This window comes from Silurus aristotelis (genome assembly GCF_946808225.1).
Source record: "Silurus aristotelis genome assembly, chromosome: 6".
Taxonomy (NCBI): Eukaryota; Metazoa; Chordata; class Actinopteri; order Siluriformes; family Siluridae; genus Silurus; species Silurus aristotelis.
Genome location: NC_139579.1, coordinates 30,258,437 through 30,273,313, shown reverse-complemented (window position 1 = coordinate 30,273,313; position 14,877 = coordinate 30,258,437). Strand labels below are relative to the sequence as shown.

The 14,877-nt window shown below is 42.1% G+C and overlaps 1 protein-coding gene across 1 annotated transcript; it reads left to right on the top strand.

Annotated features, from left to right (window-relative positions):
- Window positions 1-45: 45 nt before the first annotated feature.
- rlf (RLF zinc finger) lies at window positions 46-13,295 on the top strand. The gene is made up of 8 exons (XM_083544511.1): window positions 46-287; window positions 4,242-4,396; window positions 5,126-5,207; window positions 6,305-6,440; window positions 7,482-7,684; window positions 8,053-8,189; window positions 8,303-8,444; window positions 8,533-13,295. The coding sequence occupies exons 1-8, from the start codon at window positions 111-113 to the stop codon at window positions 13,048-13,050; spliced, it is 5,550 nt and encodes a 1,849-aa protein (XP_083400637.1). The 5' UTR covers window positions 46-110; the 3' UTR covers window positions 13,051-13,295.
- Window positions 13,296-14,877: the final 1,582 nt, after the last annotated feature.

Below are 14,877 nucleotides of genomic sequence, written 5' to 3'. Positions count from 1 at the left end.
GACAACTCCTCCCTCCCCTTCCCACCCACCCACGCTTTTCAGTCAAGGCCTACGGTTGGCTGGGATCACGTGACCCGCCGAATGCGTACGCGCCGGGGCCAGGAGTGAAGATGGCGGACGAGAGCGCGGACGGGGATTCGGATCGGAGCGGCCAAGGCTGGGCGGGCGGGGACACGTTTTACGCCATGGAGGGTTTGCAGGCGACCCTGCAGCACCTCGAAGCCACGTTGAGGCAGCGAGACATCTCGGAGGCCTCGTCCACCGAGTACTGCGACAACTTCTGTCAGGTAAAAAAATCAACAACAAGAAAAAAACGGTTTCCTCAGAGCACCAGCAGCGAGTGGGCTAATTCTAATGCTAACGCTACGCGCTCCTAGCTAAACTATGCAGCTTGGTTTGAGAGCAGCAGCAAGAGGGGGAGGGGGAGGAGGAGGAGGGATTTTATTTTGATTTAATTCGATTTTATTTTTAATGCGGTTCATGCGGCTAATTCGTGCTAAAGCTCCCAAATGCAGGGTGACTTGTGTTTGTAATTGTTTGAGCGTAACGGCTGTAGTTTTGAAAAGCTGCTCGAGCACAACTCCCAATTTTAGTGCCAATATGTGCCATGCATTGGCTCCTAGTGCACCAGGTACTATTTTAGTGTCATGCATTTTAATGGACACTTCTTCATGTCTTTCAATTGCTAATCATGGAAGCTTTGGGTGTTTTATATTTATTTATATATATATATATATATATATATATATATATATATATATATAAACATAAACACACAAATAAACTTGCATACATGTATAGTTGGTCGGATTTGGGTGGGGCAACTGTGTTTATGAGCTGTGCATCTTGTCAATAATAACAATCATCCCTGTTGTCTTTTGTGCTTTATTATTACTATTAGTAGTATCCATTTTTTTGGTTGGTGCACGACCAACTTTCCAAAGTTCAACACAACAAAGTGTGTAAGTCTGATTGGTCACACAGCATCTGCCAAGCTGCAGCTCATGTGAATATGGAGATGTTGTGATGTTATTATGGGATTATTGGAGGGTTTATGCTTTTTAACTGGAAAATAGTGAGTAAAGCATTAAAGCATGTGGTGCAATGTTTATTTTTAAGATGGTAATGCACAGAATTTGAAACAAACTTTTTTATACATGTAAATAGAAGGGCACGTTAGAGAAGCATGCTCTTTAACGTGATGGTAAAAAGCAAAATCTGTTTTTATTTCGTTTATTGTCTCACACATTTGCGACGAGCGTGTCGTACTGTGTGTTTGTGTATGTGACCCTTTTTATCCTCGTTTACTTCTGACATCGGTGTCAAACTTTGCTTTAAGAGCTACATTTGCTTCCTGTTTTCTATTTCTTGTCCGCTTGGCTTGTCGTTTCGGCGAAATAAATGTAAATAATAGCAGTGAAAGGAAGAATGCTTACTTGCTGAGGTGCAACGATGCATAGGCGTCCTTTTTTTTTTGTTTATTCTACAGTAGTTTGGTCAAGTAGATTTATTTCTGATGGGTTTCAAACGTTTCTTTACCCGCTTTGGCTGTAAGCAGATTTCCTTTTTAAAAAAAACCCCCAAAAGGAAGAAAAGCCACTAAAAAGTCATTTCCTGTCCGACACGGCCCTGGTATGGTGCCTGACTGTAGCACATCTGCAAGTGACACCAGCGTCACAAATGTGCTTGTGGGTGCTGGTATTACTTCACTGGTAAAAGTGAATTTCCTGAGATTTTTTTTTTTTCTCTCTTGCTTTGTATCGCAGTAAAAAGCTAATGCAAAATATACCCTTGAGGAACGTTGTTAAGTTCCTACAAATAAAGTGCGTAATTAGTGACTAGGGCTTTGAAAGCTCGGACGTGTGAAATGAGCACTGGACAAACGGTCTTTGTAAAGGAAATTGTGGGTGAGAATTGGTTTATTTATGAAATCAAAATAAATAAGAAATGTGCACGAAGCACAGTGTAGGTGTGTATCTGATGATGAGCAGGGACATTTCCTCCTCTCCAGTAAGAATAGAAACAGTTGTGATCACGGGCGGAAGAGTTTAATGGGAATACAGGATGTAGTGCACATTAGTGTGTGTAAGGAATTTGAGCTCTCAAACGGCAGCGAGCAGACGCTCTTCTCGTATCGGGAGATTTGAGGAAACCAGCTCGGCAGCTCTAACCACTGGTGCACTCCTTTCACATGGTTGTTCTGATGCCCTGGTTGGTGACACTTTCACCAGGTGACATGTTCTCTTCATGACTTTCTGTCTGTCTTTACGGGTGTCTCTGTAGGACAGACCCACAGGGATTACAACCTGATGCACTCCCACCTGCTGCTTTTCATTGTGCGAATAGCAAAAAAGGGGGACAAAAACCGACTCTGTATATCTGATTCACACTGATGGTATAACATCAACTTTTCGATAGATTGTCACGGTGTTGTTTTATCGATGGACAAGTTCGTTTGTGCTTTTTAACATCCCATTCCACATGTACTCCCCCCTTTGCTGCAATAATAACCTTTACACTTCTAGGAAGATGTTCCACTAGATGGAGAGTGCTTATGGAGATTTGTTTAATCTCCAGGTGTGGCTGTAGGTGAGGTTAGGAGGTCTGATGTGCAGTCAGCATTCCAGTTCATGTTCAATAGGGTTGAGGTCAGAGCTCTATAGATGGCCACTCAAGATCTTCCACTACAACTCAAGTAAAGCATATCTTATGGATGCTTTGTGCACAGGGACAATGTCATTATCACAATGTATATTCAGAATTTGTTTCTGTAAAAGCTGCTTTGGGACAATGTGCATTGTTCAAAGCGCTGGCATTACACTACATTACATTAGGACTGCCGTTTTATTTATCAATATTGAAACTACCGCGTTCAAGGTTTCTCCTGAGCGTAAAAACTATCTTGACTGTTAAACAGCACTGAAATCTGTTTTTTATTTCTAGCATGCATGCTAAGCTTTTGTCGAAGGGGATTCCTTGTGTGTGTGTGTGTGTGTGTGTGTGAGTGTTTAAGAGCCGGGGGGATAGCGCCCTGTTACCCTAGGTACATCCGCTCTGATCCCGAAGGTTCAATCAGTGTGACGCAGAGCAGATGGTTCGAGGTGAAAACGGTCAATCAGGGATTTCCTCAAACACGGTCTCTTCTGAATTTGGCAGCTCATTAACCTCTCAATGTTCATAACCGGTGTCTTCTGTACAAAGACGTTAAATCATCTGATAACGGGGTCATCGCTAGATATAGCTATACTTAAATCGTTTGCAAAGGATCTAATAGATGTTGTGTGGTGGAATGGGATAGAGCGGGCCCAGCGGCACACTTTCACCGAGATCAATTACAACCCGTGAAATTCTCAAGTCATCGAGTAAAAATGAAATCTGTGAGATTGATTGATTATTTGTGAAATGCACACACTACCCCTGAAAAGCACTGTCTGGATTTTGCACCGCGCTGTTCGCTATTAAACTTTTTTACACCCTCTCCACGTTCGAAAGCAGAAATGTGTTTCGCAACTTGACAGTAGGTGAAAATGTGACTTCCACATTTTGTACCACACTAAAGCCGATGTGTATTTTAACCGCTCCCTGACCGCTGGATTATTCTGGGCCGAACCTCTTTTCCATTGCAGCTGCGCGGTCATGTTTAAATATGATCCGCACGGTCCTTTCATTTAATTCTGAAACTACTTCATGATGCACAGCGAATACCCGCTGAATTCACTGTGATGATTAGTACAAAAAAATGGTGTTTGACTTGCTTTCTACAGATGTGCAGTAGATTTGAATGCATGATATCTATCACAGGTTGTGTGTATTTCTCTATATCAATCTCATAACATCATGCTGTTCCTTATAAAGAGATAAAATCTTAACCTTTCTATTATCAGTGCAGTGGTAAAATAAATCAAATTAATTCTTAACACAGGGTAAATCTTCAGGCTGGAGAGCTTGGTAGTTTCTCAGTATGATGGAAAGCTTCAATCTTTTGGCAGTTTAGAAGCTAAAAGTGTGCTGAAGTAATGAAACTTCTAATAATAATAATGATAATTGAAGCAAATAAGTTATTAGCCATTAATAACGAAACACGCATCACTAATTCGAGGTGCGTTTTGTGTACAAGCGCAAACGAAACATAATCCTCGTGCTCTCGGTGAATCGAAAAACCTTTATATCTACATTTAAGGACCACGAACACTAACCGAGCTGAATAATGAATGAACGAAGGACTTTTCCGTTCCCCGCAGGCTCTGGTGCACTACGCCGGGAGTCGGAACTCTGTAGAGCACGGACTCACACTGCTGGATGTCTACTGCCTCTCAATCAACTGCTTTGCATCAGCGAGGCCGCACCTGGCGTCCAGCTCATCCAGCGTCGCCCTCGTTCTGAAGAGACTCGCACTGTAAGCACCGCTTTCACTGCACAGATCATTATCCGGGCTCTGGATCTGGATCATTAAGGAGAAATAAAGTCAGTTACGTTATGACGTCTTGATCAACATCACGGCCTGATTGACAAAACTGTACAGAGGAAACTTTTAATTGTTTTGGTGTTAAATTTTTTACATTGCACATTTTCCCTTTTCCAGATATTTTTCTCAGTGCTTTATTATAATAATAATAGTACTAATAAAATGTTTTGTATAAGTACAGCTTTAAATGATAGTATTGCGATGCCTGAGTGTATTAACACAGTTTACCACAATAATCACAATTATTTAATCACATTGTCCAGCCCTGATTTTGTCCACAGTGAGCTAATTGGTGCTCAGAGCATTCAATTTGAATTGTAATTAATTTTATTATATTTATTTATTGTAGTAGCAAGTTAGGTTGATTAAAACGAAACAAAAAAAATTATGCTAAAATCAGTGTTTCAGCGTTTCTTTTTTTTTTATTGAGGTGCAATGGGTCTGCCAATAGTTTTGGTTTGACCAAATGTTTTATTTGTTTTCAGATTAATTGAATTCCACTCCTTAATTAGTTTTCTTTTTTTTTTTCTTTTTTCGTTAGTCAGCCCTCGCCTGTATGTTTAGGGTCACCTGAATATTCACCCCATCTTCCTCTTCTCTTTTACTGACTCCCCCCCCCCCCAGCATTGCCTAAATGCTGCTCTGTTCTGCTTTAACTAGGAGCTGCTTTGAGTTGTTTCTGTCCGTTCCTTCGAATGAGATCCCATGTGAAGCCTGGCAGCAGTTTAACGGCTCTGTCCAGGTAAGATTTTACCCCCTTCGTTACACAACCACAAATGCACAAAAACTTTAGTACTTGGGAGGTCATAATCTGTGGTTTCTTTCATTTATTTATTTTTTTTTTAGAACAGGAATGTTTTTTTAAACAGCTTTTATTTTTTAACACTGTTCCAGAGTTCATGGGTTTAAAAACGTATTCAACCAGTCGACTGTAACAGCAGACCTGCATGAGCTGAGTGAAGCATTGGGAGAGATGTGCCTGAACTTGCCTGTAATGTAAAGCGCAAAAGAGAAACCTCTTCAGTATTCGATGCAACAGTGAATATTGTCACTTGAATAAGATCGACCTGCAAACCTTTTCTGCTCCTATTGTTCTGTGGGGCAATCGGCATGTCCACTCAGTCCCAGTACAGATACTTCTGATTTATTCAGATTCGGAGAAAATGACATTTCCTGCTATTAATTAGGGTTTGATAAAATGGTGATGCAGTAAAACTTCCTGCAGATAGATTTAGATTCAGATAGTGATTTAGATGGTGTAGTCACACACATTTGCACTGATGGATAGTGATCGTGTCTCTTTCTTCTCCTCGGATCCGCCCGATTCATCCAGACGCCCAACCTCTGGATGGATTTCTCTTTAACCGGAGACCACTCTGCAGCTGAGGAGGGTTTTTCCATGAGCACCCTAAAGATTCATAAAGTTACTGAGCAGCTCATGAATACTGAGGATGGATTTGGACTGTAATTAATACAAAGTCTATTACAATGGCTTTTAGGAACACAGGGTGCATGAGCTGTTACATTTCCATCACTAACCAGCAAACCTCAAGAAGGATGGAATTATAATGACATCAGGTGCCACCCCAAAAACAAAAAAGGGGGAGTTTCTTTTTTTAATCTGGATCCTCTCAAGATTCCTTCTTAATTCAGTGCCCATCGATAAAAGCGCTCTACTAATAAATTGATTTGAATAGATAAACTCCAAATTTATCTCTCCTGACTTTTAAAACACTATAGCCTGGACTAGTTAAACCACAGGACTTTGTGCAGTGTGATAGATTTGTGCACATTATCCGTTACACAAAAGACGATGGGGTACAATGTGTGTCTCTGCAGGCGGCGCATGAAGCCATGCTGGAGTATGGGAGTACAGACCTCCAGGCGCTGGTACAGATCACTGGAGAGGGTGGGGCATGGGGTAACCCTGCCCTCGTTTCCCTCCTCACAGAGCAGCCTACAGAAGCTGATAAATGTCAGTAGCTGTATATTTCCTTGTTTTATAATCGCAGTGTTTATAGCTCAGTGTTTTCCACATCTGAGGTGTTTGTCAAGCTTAAGAGAAATTCTCTTGGGAGAATATTTGTGGTGTTTCCTCTGGGGAGAATTAATGTAGTGTCAAATGAAGAGCTCTGTCCGGTTAACGCTCGCATCCTAATTTTAAGGATAATTTGCTGAAATGCGGGTGTAAATATGTTGTTTTTCTATCAAATTATCTGTAATTGGGCTTCTTAAATGTTTTCCAGAGAGGGATTGCTTTTTAACTTAAAATACATTTGCAGACTTCGTCAGTCCAGTTTTTGTTCCATGAAACAAAAACCAATCGCTTAAACCTAATGCTCGTTATTTATATTTGTAGAATGAAGTTTCGGCTTTTTGTCATCACAATGCTTTTCTTTCACCGAACGAGGGTTCCATGGGGTCATAAAAAACAAACAAACAAACACATTTTAGACCTTTTTAAAAAAAGCCTTGACTAATCTTAAATACACTGTTTTAAGTCTTAAACAATTGTAAACGGGTCATTGTTTTCCGATGTCCATGTAACTCTACCCCTAATGCACATTGAAATTGCAGCACTTGATTTCTTTTGTTTGTTAGTTTCTGTGGTGGTGTAGTTGTTTCTTTCTCAAGTCCAAATATAATTTGCGGTATTGCGGCTACAAATTAGAACAACATGCAACAGCCAATCAGATTTTTGTTATTGGCACAAATTTCTCCTGGATTATACCACGGATATAAACGGGTTTTATTTCTCAGCTATAGGGAAGAGCAAGTGCAACAACGCGTTTGTGTGTTTTTAAGGTCATGTGATGGGTCTTAAATTACATTCTTATTGGTCGTAAAAAGATCTTAAAAGTCTTACATTTGACTTTGTGGAAACCCTGTAGAATTTAGAAGAATTTTGTTGAATTTCGTAGAATCTTTTGGGAATTAATATGCTTGAATCCACATACATGTAAATTGGTATTAATCTACAATTCCCAACAGCAATTCAATCTAATCTTCCCAACAGTAAACGCCTACCTGGGTCTGGAGGGAGGGGACTTTTTGGAGATGAGGATCAAGCATCTGGAGAAAGTCGGTGAGGTCGAGAAGGCGCTGATCCTCACCAAAGCCTGTGGCAACTGCAGCTTGTTGCCCAATCAGGCCACATTTCGCCAAAATTATGTCACACAGCTCTGCCAACAACTGCCCAGCGAGGAGGCAATTCTGCAGGTAATTACCCCGGTCGCTTTGCACAGAATACAAGACTGGGATTTTCGTCTTAATACTTCCATACACATAAACATGTAAGAAACTAACAGGTCTATACAGAATGATCTTTTAATCATGCATTTATAGGCACGATTGTCTTTTCCAAACATGATTGTAAATCATACATGTGCCCTAATGGAACATTTGCCAACCTGTTTTCCCCCCAGCCTGCCTTTTTTCCATGTTTTACCTGCCACAATTTAATCTCCTACTCTGTCACTGGTGATTGGTTTGAGTAGGTTTGAGTAGTTTTGAGTGGCTGTGGTTGTGTTTTTTTTTTTTTTTTTTTTGGGCAGTGTGGTTTAATATGCTTGTCCCATCCTGTTTAGATTTCCAGACTGGATGGCAAGGATGTTTTAGAGATCATTTGCAACATGGAGACAGAAGGTGATGAGAACACGGCCTTCATCCTTTGTACCACGTACTTGACGCAGCAGCTGCAGAAAGGAAACCTGTACTGCTCCTGGTCAGTGGTCATACTTTTGAGCTGAACAAATGTTTTCTACAGATTGAAATTTTAGGTGAATAAAAATATGCCTTTGTATTTTCGATATTCCTTTATTTATTTATTTTCTTCAGGGAGCTGACATTGTTTTGGAGTAAGCTGCAGAGGAGGCTTGACTGTTCCCTCGACTCGTTCCTCGAACGCTGCCTCCAATTTGGGGCTATAGCAAAGATTGCCCACCATCTGCTGTTCCTTATTCGAGTAATCCAAACTGAGGTGAGGAATTGTTTAATTATAGGATTTCTTTATCAGCTTTAAATAATTGAGTGATATCTATCCATCTATGTCTTTGTTCCCCCATCAGGTAATGCACCTTGGTCTGGCAGTGTCTGTTGAACTTTGTGTGAAAGCCCTTCAGCTGTTAAGGCAAGAGTATCCAGAAACCAAAACCATTGTCTGCAAAAACGTGGCCTGTCTCCTCCCGGATGATTTGGAGGTGCTGCGAGCATGCCAGCTGACCGAGTTCTTTTTAAGCCCCTCTCCAGAGGTGTTTGCAGGCCTCGAGGAGCTCTACAAGCGTCCAGATCAAAAGTATGACGAGGAGAACGCTATAATCCCAAATTCATTACGGTGTGAACTGCTGCTTGCACTCAAAGCCCACTGGCCATGCGACCCAGAGTTTTGGGATTGGAAGACTTTAAAGTGCTATTGTATGAAGTTGCTTGGACTGGAACCCGAGGAAGACGATAGTCCTGTGTTGGAAAACATCAACAGTGTGCCGACTGGGATGAACAGCGAGAAAGAACTAGATGATGATGATGATGATGATGATCACGAGGTTGAAGAATACAGCAGTTCTGACGAGGCGAACGAGCAGGACAAGGAAGATGAAAAACGAAAAAGCTCTAGAGATCTTCTTTGGACTTCGGAAAGATCCAAAAGGTGGCTTCAGAACAAGGTGCGTTGTGAGATATGCCAGAAGGATGTGATCGAGTCACGGCTGTGTCATCACGCCAGAAAGCACGTGGAGAACGGCGTGTGGAAGTGTCCTGTGTGCCTGCAAAATTGCGGGAGCAAATCCGAATTTGTGCCACATACCAAAAAACACCTCCAAATGCCTGCGTGCCATCTGAAAAGAAAGAAAGTTAAAAACAAGGTGAAAGCCAAACAAACGCTGGAAACGGACGTATATCATTTGAAAGAGTTGGAACCTGGTGAGCTGCGTGTGGACCCATTTTGTGGTGGGCCAGAGCACGCCGTGGAGCCACCTGCCGTAGTGCCTAATAACGAAGCGGATGAAGATTACATCACATTTGATTATATCAACATTCACTATAAGTTACAGGATCGCGAGGTTTACATATGCCCTGCCACCGACTGTTCAAAAACGTTCAAGCTTTTCAAATATCTGGGCGTTCACTTGAGGAACGAGCACGAGGAGTCGGACCCGAACGTAAAACATTACGTCGAGATGAGCAATCGGCGCGAGAAGTGCACGTTCTGTCGGCGAACGTTCATAACTGCGTATCACAACCAGAAGCACCGGCGCATACATTATGAAGATTGTCCTTACACGTGCGTAGTTGCAGGTTGCAACGCTCGCTTCGAGTCAATCAATCAGCTCATCATGCACAAGCACAGACATGGCTTCCGGCTCTCCTACCACTGTGAGCTGAATGGCTGCAGCCTCTCCTTCTGTGATCTGGGGCAGTTATACCACCACGAGGCGCAGCACTTTCGAGATGCGGCGTACACCTGCCCCAGCCCGGGCTGCAAGAAGTTTTACTACTCTCGGCAGGAATTTCTAAAACATACAGACACCCATGGCATCACCTTCACAGAAAAGGACTTCGAGGCTCAGAGGAAAGCGAAAAGGAAACTTCTTTTGCCCGTTGTGGTGGAATGCGACAGCTCAAAAGCATCCTTTCAGCCAAAAACGGAATGTGCAAACAGCGAACAATCACAACACTCGGAAAGCAAAGACTCCACGGGTTTTCCGACACGTGTAGCCGTGTGTTTCGATGGCAAAAAATTTACCTGTGGCTTAGAAAAATGTGGAAGGACATTCAGCAAAGCCAGAGATATTCAAAAGCACTTAAATATTGTCCACCCCAACCAGTTGAGAAAGGAAAATCCAGTATGCAGAACGGTGGAAAACGAAAAGCAGTTAAAGGCTAAACCGGTGAAGGAGCCCGATGGTCAAGAGAAAGGGCTTGCAAAAGGATGTAGTCAAGAACAAGCTACAGATGCTGCACTCCGTGATAAAACACTTTCAACACCAAGTAGCCCTGCATGTCTCAGCGGAATGACTGGCGCTTTGACCGAAATTGTCTTGGGGCTTAATCAGCTAAGTCTTAATAGTACCATGACTAGACAAGTAAATCAGAGTTCACACGCTTCAGGATCGAAAGCGCCCCCGGTGACCTGCTCTAAAACTGCGAACGCTATAACGCAAACCAAAGTAACGGCGAACAAGTCCGAGACCGGGTCCTACCAAGCAGCTGCTGATTTGATGAGAAAGGAGGTAAAGGTAGAATCCCTATCTATACCGGTTAAGGGTCTTTCTTCCAACCCCGACAAACCAGACAACAATCTGCACATAATTAAACCTTTTGCTTGTGAAGTCGAAGGCTGCTTCTACAAAAGTGTTACAAGTCATGCTCTGGTGCAGCACTACGTCAAAAAGCATAACTACACCGACGAGACGGTGAAACAGATGGACATTTTTAACCCGCTCAAGTTCAAGCCTTTTAAATGCCACCTATGCTTTCGGGGATACAAAGAAAAGAAAGAGTTGAAGTCCCATTTGATTCTAAAACATAATATGAGCAAAGACATGGCAGAGAAAATTCTGTGTTCTTTGGCTGTATTGGTGGATCACTTTCCACCTTCAGCACTGAAGACCAAAGAGTTCTATATTGACCAAAAGGACGCACCTACCGGGCTTCTAAATGGAGACCATTACGCCTGGAATGTCAAAACCGAGAGAATTAATGGCAGCATTATGCCTAGACACAAGAGTGAAAACAACGGTTCGTCGTCACAAAAGGGCACCTACGTGGGCAAAATACGTGTAGTAAAATCGAACAGAAGGGTTAGTACACGTTTGAGGAGAAAGCTGAAGAACGACGAAGACAAAACCTATTGTTGTTTACACAAGGGCTGTGGTGCTGGCTTTTCTAAGAAGTTCAACCTTCTGCATCACCTACAGACCGTGCATTCCTACCGCTCCAATCTTTGTTGGCAGAAGACTTTCCCTTGTAAGCATGAAGGGTGTAATAAGCAGTTTAACCACGTGTCGAGTCTGAACAGGCATTACCGCAAAGACCATCCGGTAACCGAGGATCCCATTCCGAGATTCAAGTGTACCTTTCCCAAATGCAATGCCACCTACCACCTGAAGAGCAGCCTCCTGCGCCACACCAATCTGAACCACCAGCATCAGACTCAACCGAAGTCCACGGCTCCGACTTCTATCGACAAGTTCAAAAACGTCTACAAGCACTTTGGTAGCTCTGGTCCTCTGGTGGTACGGCTACAAAATACACACAAGAGAGAGACATCTAATAGTGGCTGCCAAAAAAAACTGATCATTACCTCCAGTTCTCAGTCCAAAAGGCAGTCTTTAAGATGCCACCCTAAAGCTGAGGAGGATGTTAAACACGATGTGGAAACCACAGAGAAGAAACCAGGTGTCAAAAGTGTAACACCAAAGAAAACAAAAGGCAAGTCTGGATACCGAACACCCGAGGAGGCTTTGCAGATGTGTCAGGACCGTTGTTTACCAGAGGCTTACCCGTGCATGGTTAAAAGCTGCAATTCTGTGGTATCTAGCAGGCGCAGCCTACAACGACATTATATAAAGTGTCACAGAATGCTTAACACCAAAGTGAGAAAGAATAAAGACACCCTGTTTTATACCGCAGAACAACTTGAAGAACTGATACAAAAGAAATCAGCGGTGTCTGCTTTGCCAGACCGGGCCCCTAATGGAGTCCTCAAAATGGAGTATCAAGCCGAGACTAAGAACTCCGGCACGCCACACCTTCCCATGAGCCTCCATTCGGTCAACACCGAAAAAGTGAACCAAACCGCGGCTTATTTGAGGGACACCAGTGCAAACTGCAGTGTAATAATCGGCGCGGATGACTTGCTTTTTGGGAAGTCCAATTGCCACGCGGACACAGAGGAGCGAGCAAAAACAGAGTCCCCTACTCCTCCACTTGTGCCCCCTCCACCCCTCGACCTTTCTCCACCATCTACCCTGAAAATAAATGTCAACAATGCATCACTGGACGTTACAAACAGAGAGAGCAAGGCTGTCGGTGTTCCTGCTACCGTCTATATACACACAAATGCTTCCTTGATGCGTCAGCCTCTATGGGGGAAAATTTCAGAACTTTCTGAGCCATTACCTTCCACACCTCAAAAAGACACTAACCTGGGTCAACGCGCGTTTGACATGGCGACTTACAAGCCACTGGGTTTCGAGTCCTCGTTTTTAAAATTCATCCAGGAGAACGAAGAGAAATCTCAATTCGACCCAGTGCGGACAGTGGCGGTTTTAAACCCATGCTTCAAACCCGGCGTCGCTCGCCGACACGAGTCCTTCCGACACAACAACTCCGTCAAGGAGAACAACCTGAGAAAATCCGCCATCCGCCACAGTCGGATGTCACACTTGTCCCCGCTTGAGTCTTTGCTTTCTAAACAAGAATGCAGTTCTATCCAAAACCTGCGTTTCATCCTTGAAAGAGCGTTAATGGGCTGTGGTGACCAGGCAATAAAGCAGCTTCAGTTCCTCAAGCCCGTGGTGGTCCTAGAACGACCCAAGTCATCTGCTTCCCTGCTTGATCTTCTTCCCTCTGAAACACAAGCGTAAACTGCACAAACCGCTATTTAGTCATGTAGAGTTTTTAACTCATGGTTTATTTTTTCCCTTTGTTTTTTTTTTTTTTGTTTTTTTTTGGTGATCCAAAATACTTCCACAGTATTTTTTTTTTTTTTTTATGATCATTATTACAAACTGGTTATTTGCCAAACTGCAGAGGATGATGTACCATGTTTGCTTACCAGTCACATGTTTGTATGTGTTCGAAGAGCAAATAAAAAGATCTGGGAATTAAAGTGCAGTTTTTTTAATTATTTAGGATCTACTCCTATACACTTTCATGATCTACATTTTCTTACATTTATTTATAAATGTGTAATATATATATATATATATATATATATATATATATATATATATATATATATATATATATATATATATAAACTGTTTTATTTTGTTGCCAAATTATTGTATTTTAAGTAGAAAATGCTGAATTTGCATTTTATAGTGATAGTATACTTATCGGTACTGTTATCAATATTACGCTCTATAATTTAGTGCAAAAAGATTTTTTTTTTTTTTAAAGGTTATTTTATTACTGCTAAACTGTAATACTGCAGTTTACAAATGTGTCCAAGCAAACAGAAAAAGGCACATTTTAATCAAATAAAAATGCCCTTGGGGAAAAAAAAAGGTGCTCAGCATACAACAGCACAATTTATTTGAATTAGAGGTTAATCCATAGTGGATTTTACTGATGCCTAGCTTGGGTCGTACTTGCTAATAACCGATTAATCGACCGATTTGAAAAATTATTAATGAATAAATAAAAAAAAACATGTAAAATAGAATTTTATTTTTAAATGCTGATTTTTCTAAATGTGCTAAATAAATAATGAAAATTTATTCATACAAGTTATTTAAATCATCTTTTGGCTGCTCCCATTGGTGGTTGCCACAGCGGATCTTCAGTCTCCATACTACTGTCCGCTACATCTGCCGCTTTCAGATGTATTATCTGCATGTCTTCCCTCACCACATCCATAAAACTTATCCTTGGTCTTCCTTTTTTCCTCCTGCCTAGTGGCTCCATCCTCATCATTCTTCTACCGATATATCCCATGTCCCTCCTCTGCACATGTTCAAACCATCTCAATCACACCTCCCTCACCGTGGCTCCAAAACATCCTACATACGAAAACCTTAACATCTTCAGCTCTGCTACCTCCAGCTCCACCTCCTGTTTTATATTCAATGCCACTGTCTCTAAACCATACATCTCCGGTCTCACCACAGTCCTATAAACTTTCCCTTTCACTCTCGCATATGCATTTAATTATCTCAAGAAAAAAATCAAATGAGAAGGAGAGGAGGAAGACGTCTACAGAGACAGCAGGGAGAGTGGAGGGTCAGGTTGGTATTTTAAATGTTGGCACTATGACTGGTAAAGGGAGAGAGGGAGCTGATATGATGAAGAGGAGAAATGTAGATATGTTATGTGTTCAGGAGACCGAGTGGAAAGGGAGTAAGACCAGGAACATTGGAGTTGGAGGTTTAAACTGTTTTATCATGGTGTGGATGGGAAGAGAAATGGTGTAGGGGTGATTCTGAAGGAAGCGTACAGTAAGTGTGTAGTGGAGGTGAAGAGAGTTTCTAATAGGGTGATGAACGTGAAGCTGGAAGTTGAAGGGGTGATGATAAATGTCATCAGTGCTTATGCTCCACAAGTGGGTTGTGAGATGGAGGAGAAGGAAACATTTTGGAGTGAGTTAGATGAAGTGGTAGATGGTGTACCTAGGAATGAAAGATTGGTTATTGGGGCAGATTTAATGGGCATGTAGGTGAAGGGAACAGAGATGATGAGGAGGTGATGGT

Bases quoted from the DNA above. Each gene is read 5' to 3' on its own strand.
- rlf (XM_083544511.1), top strand. From the start codon at position 111: ATGGCGGACGAGAGCGCGGACGGGGATTCGGATCGGAGCGGCCAAGGC. The intron at 7,685-8,052 runs GTAATTACCCCG...CATCCTGTTTAG, and splicing joins GCGAGGAGGCAATTCTGCAG to ATTTCCAGACTGGATGGCAA. The intron at 8,445-8,532 runs GTGAGGAATTGT...TTCCCCCATCAG, and splicing joins TTCGAGTAATCCAAACTGAG to GTAATGCACCTTGGTCTGGC.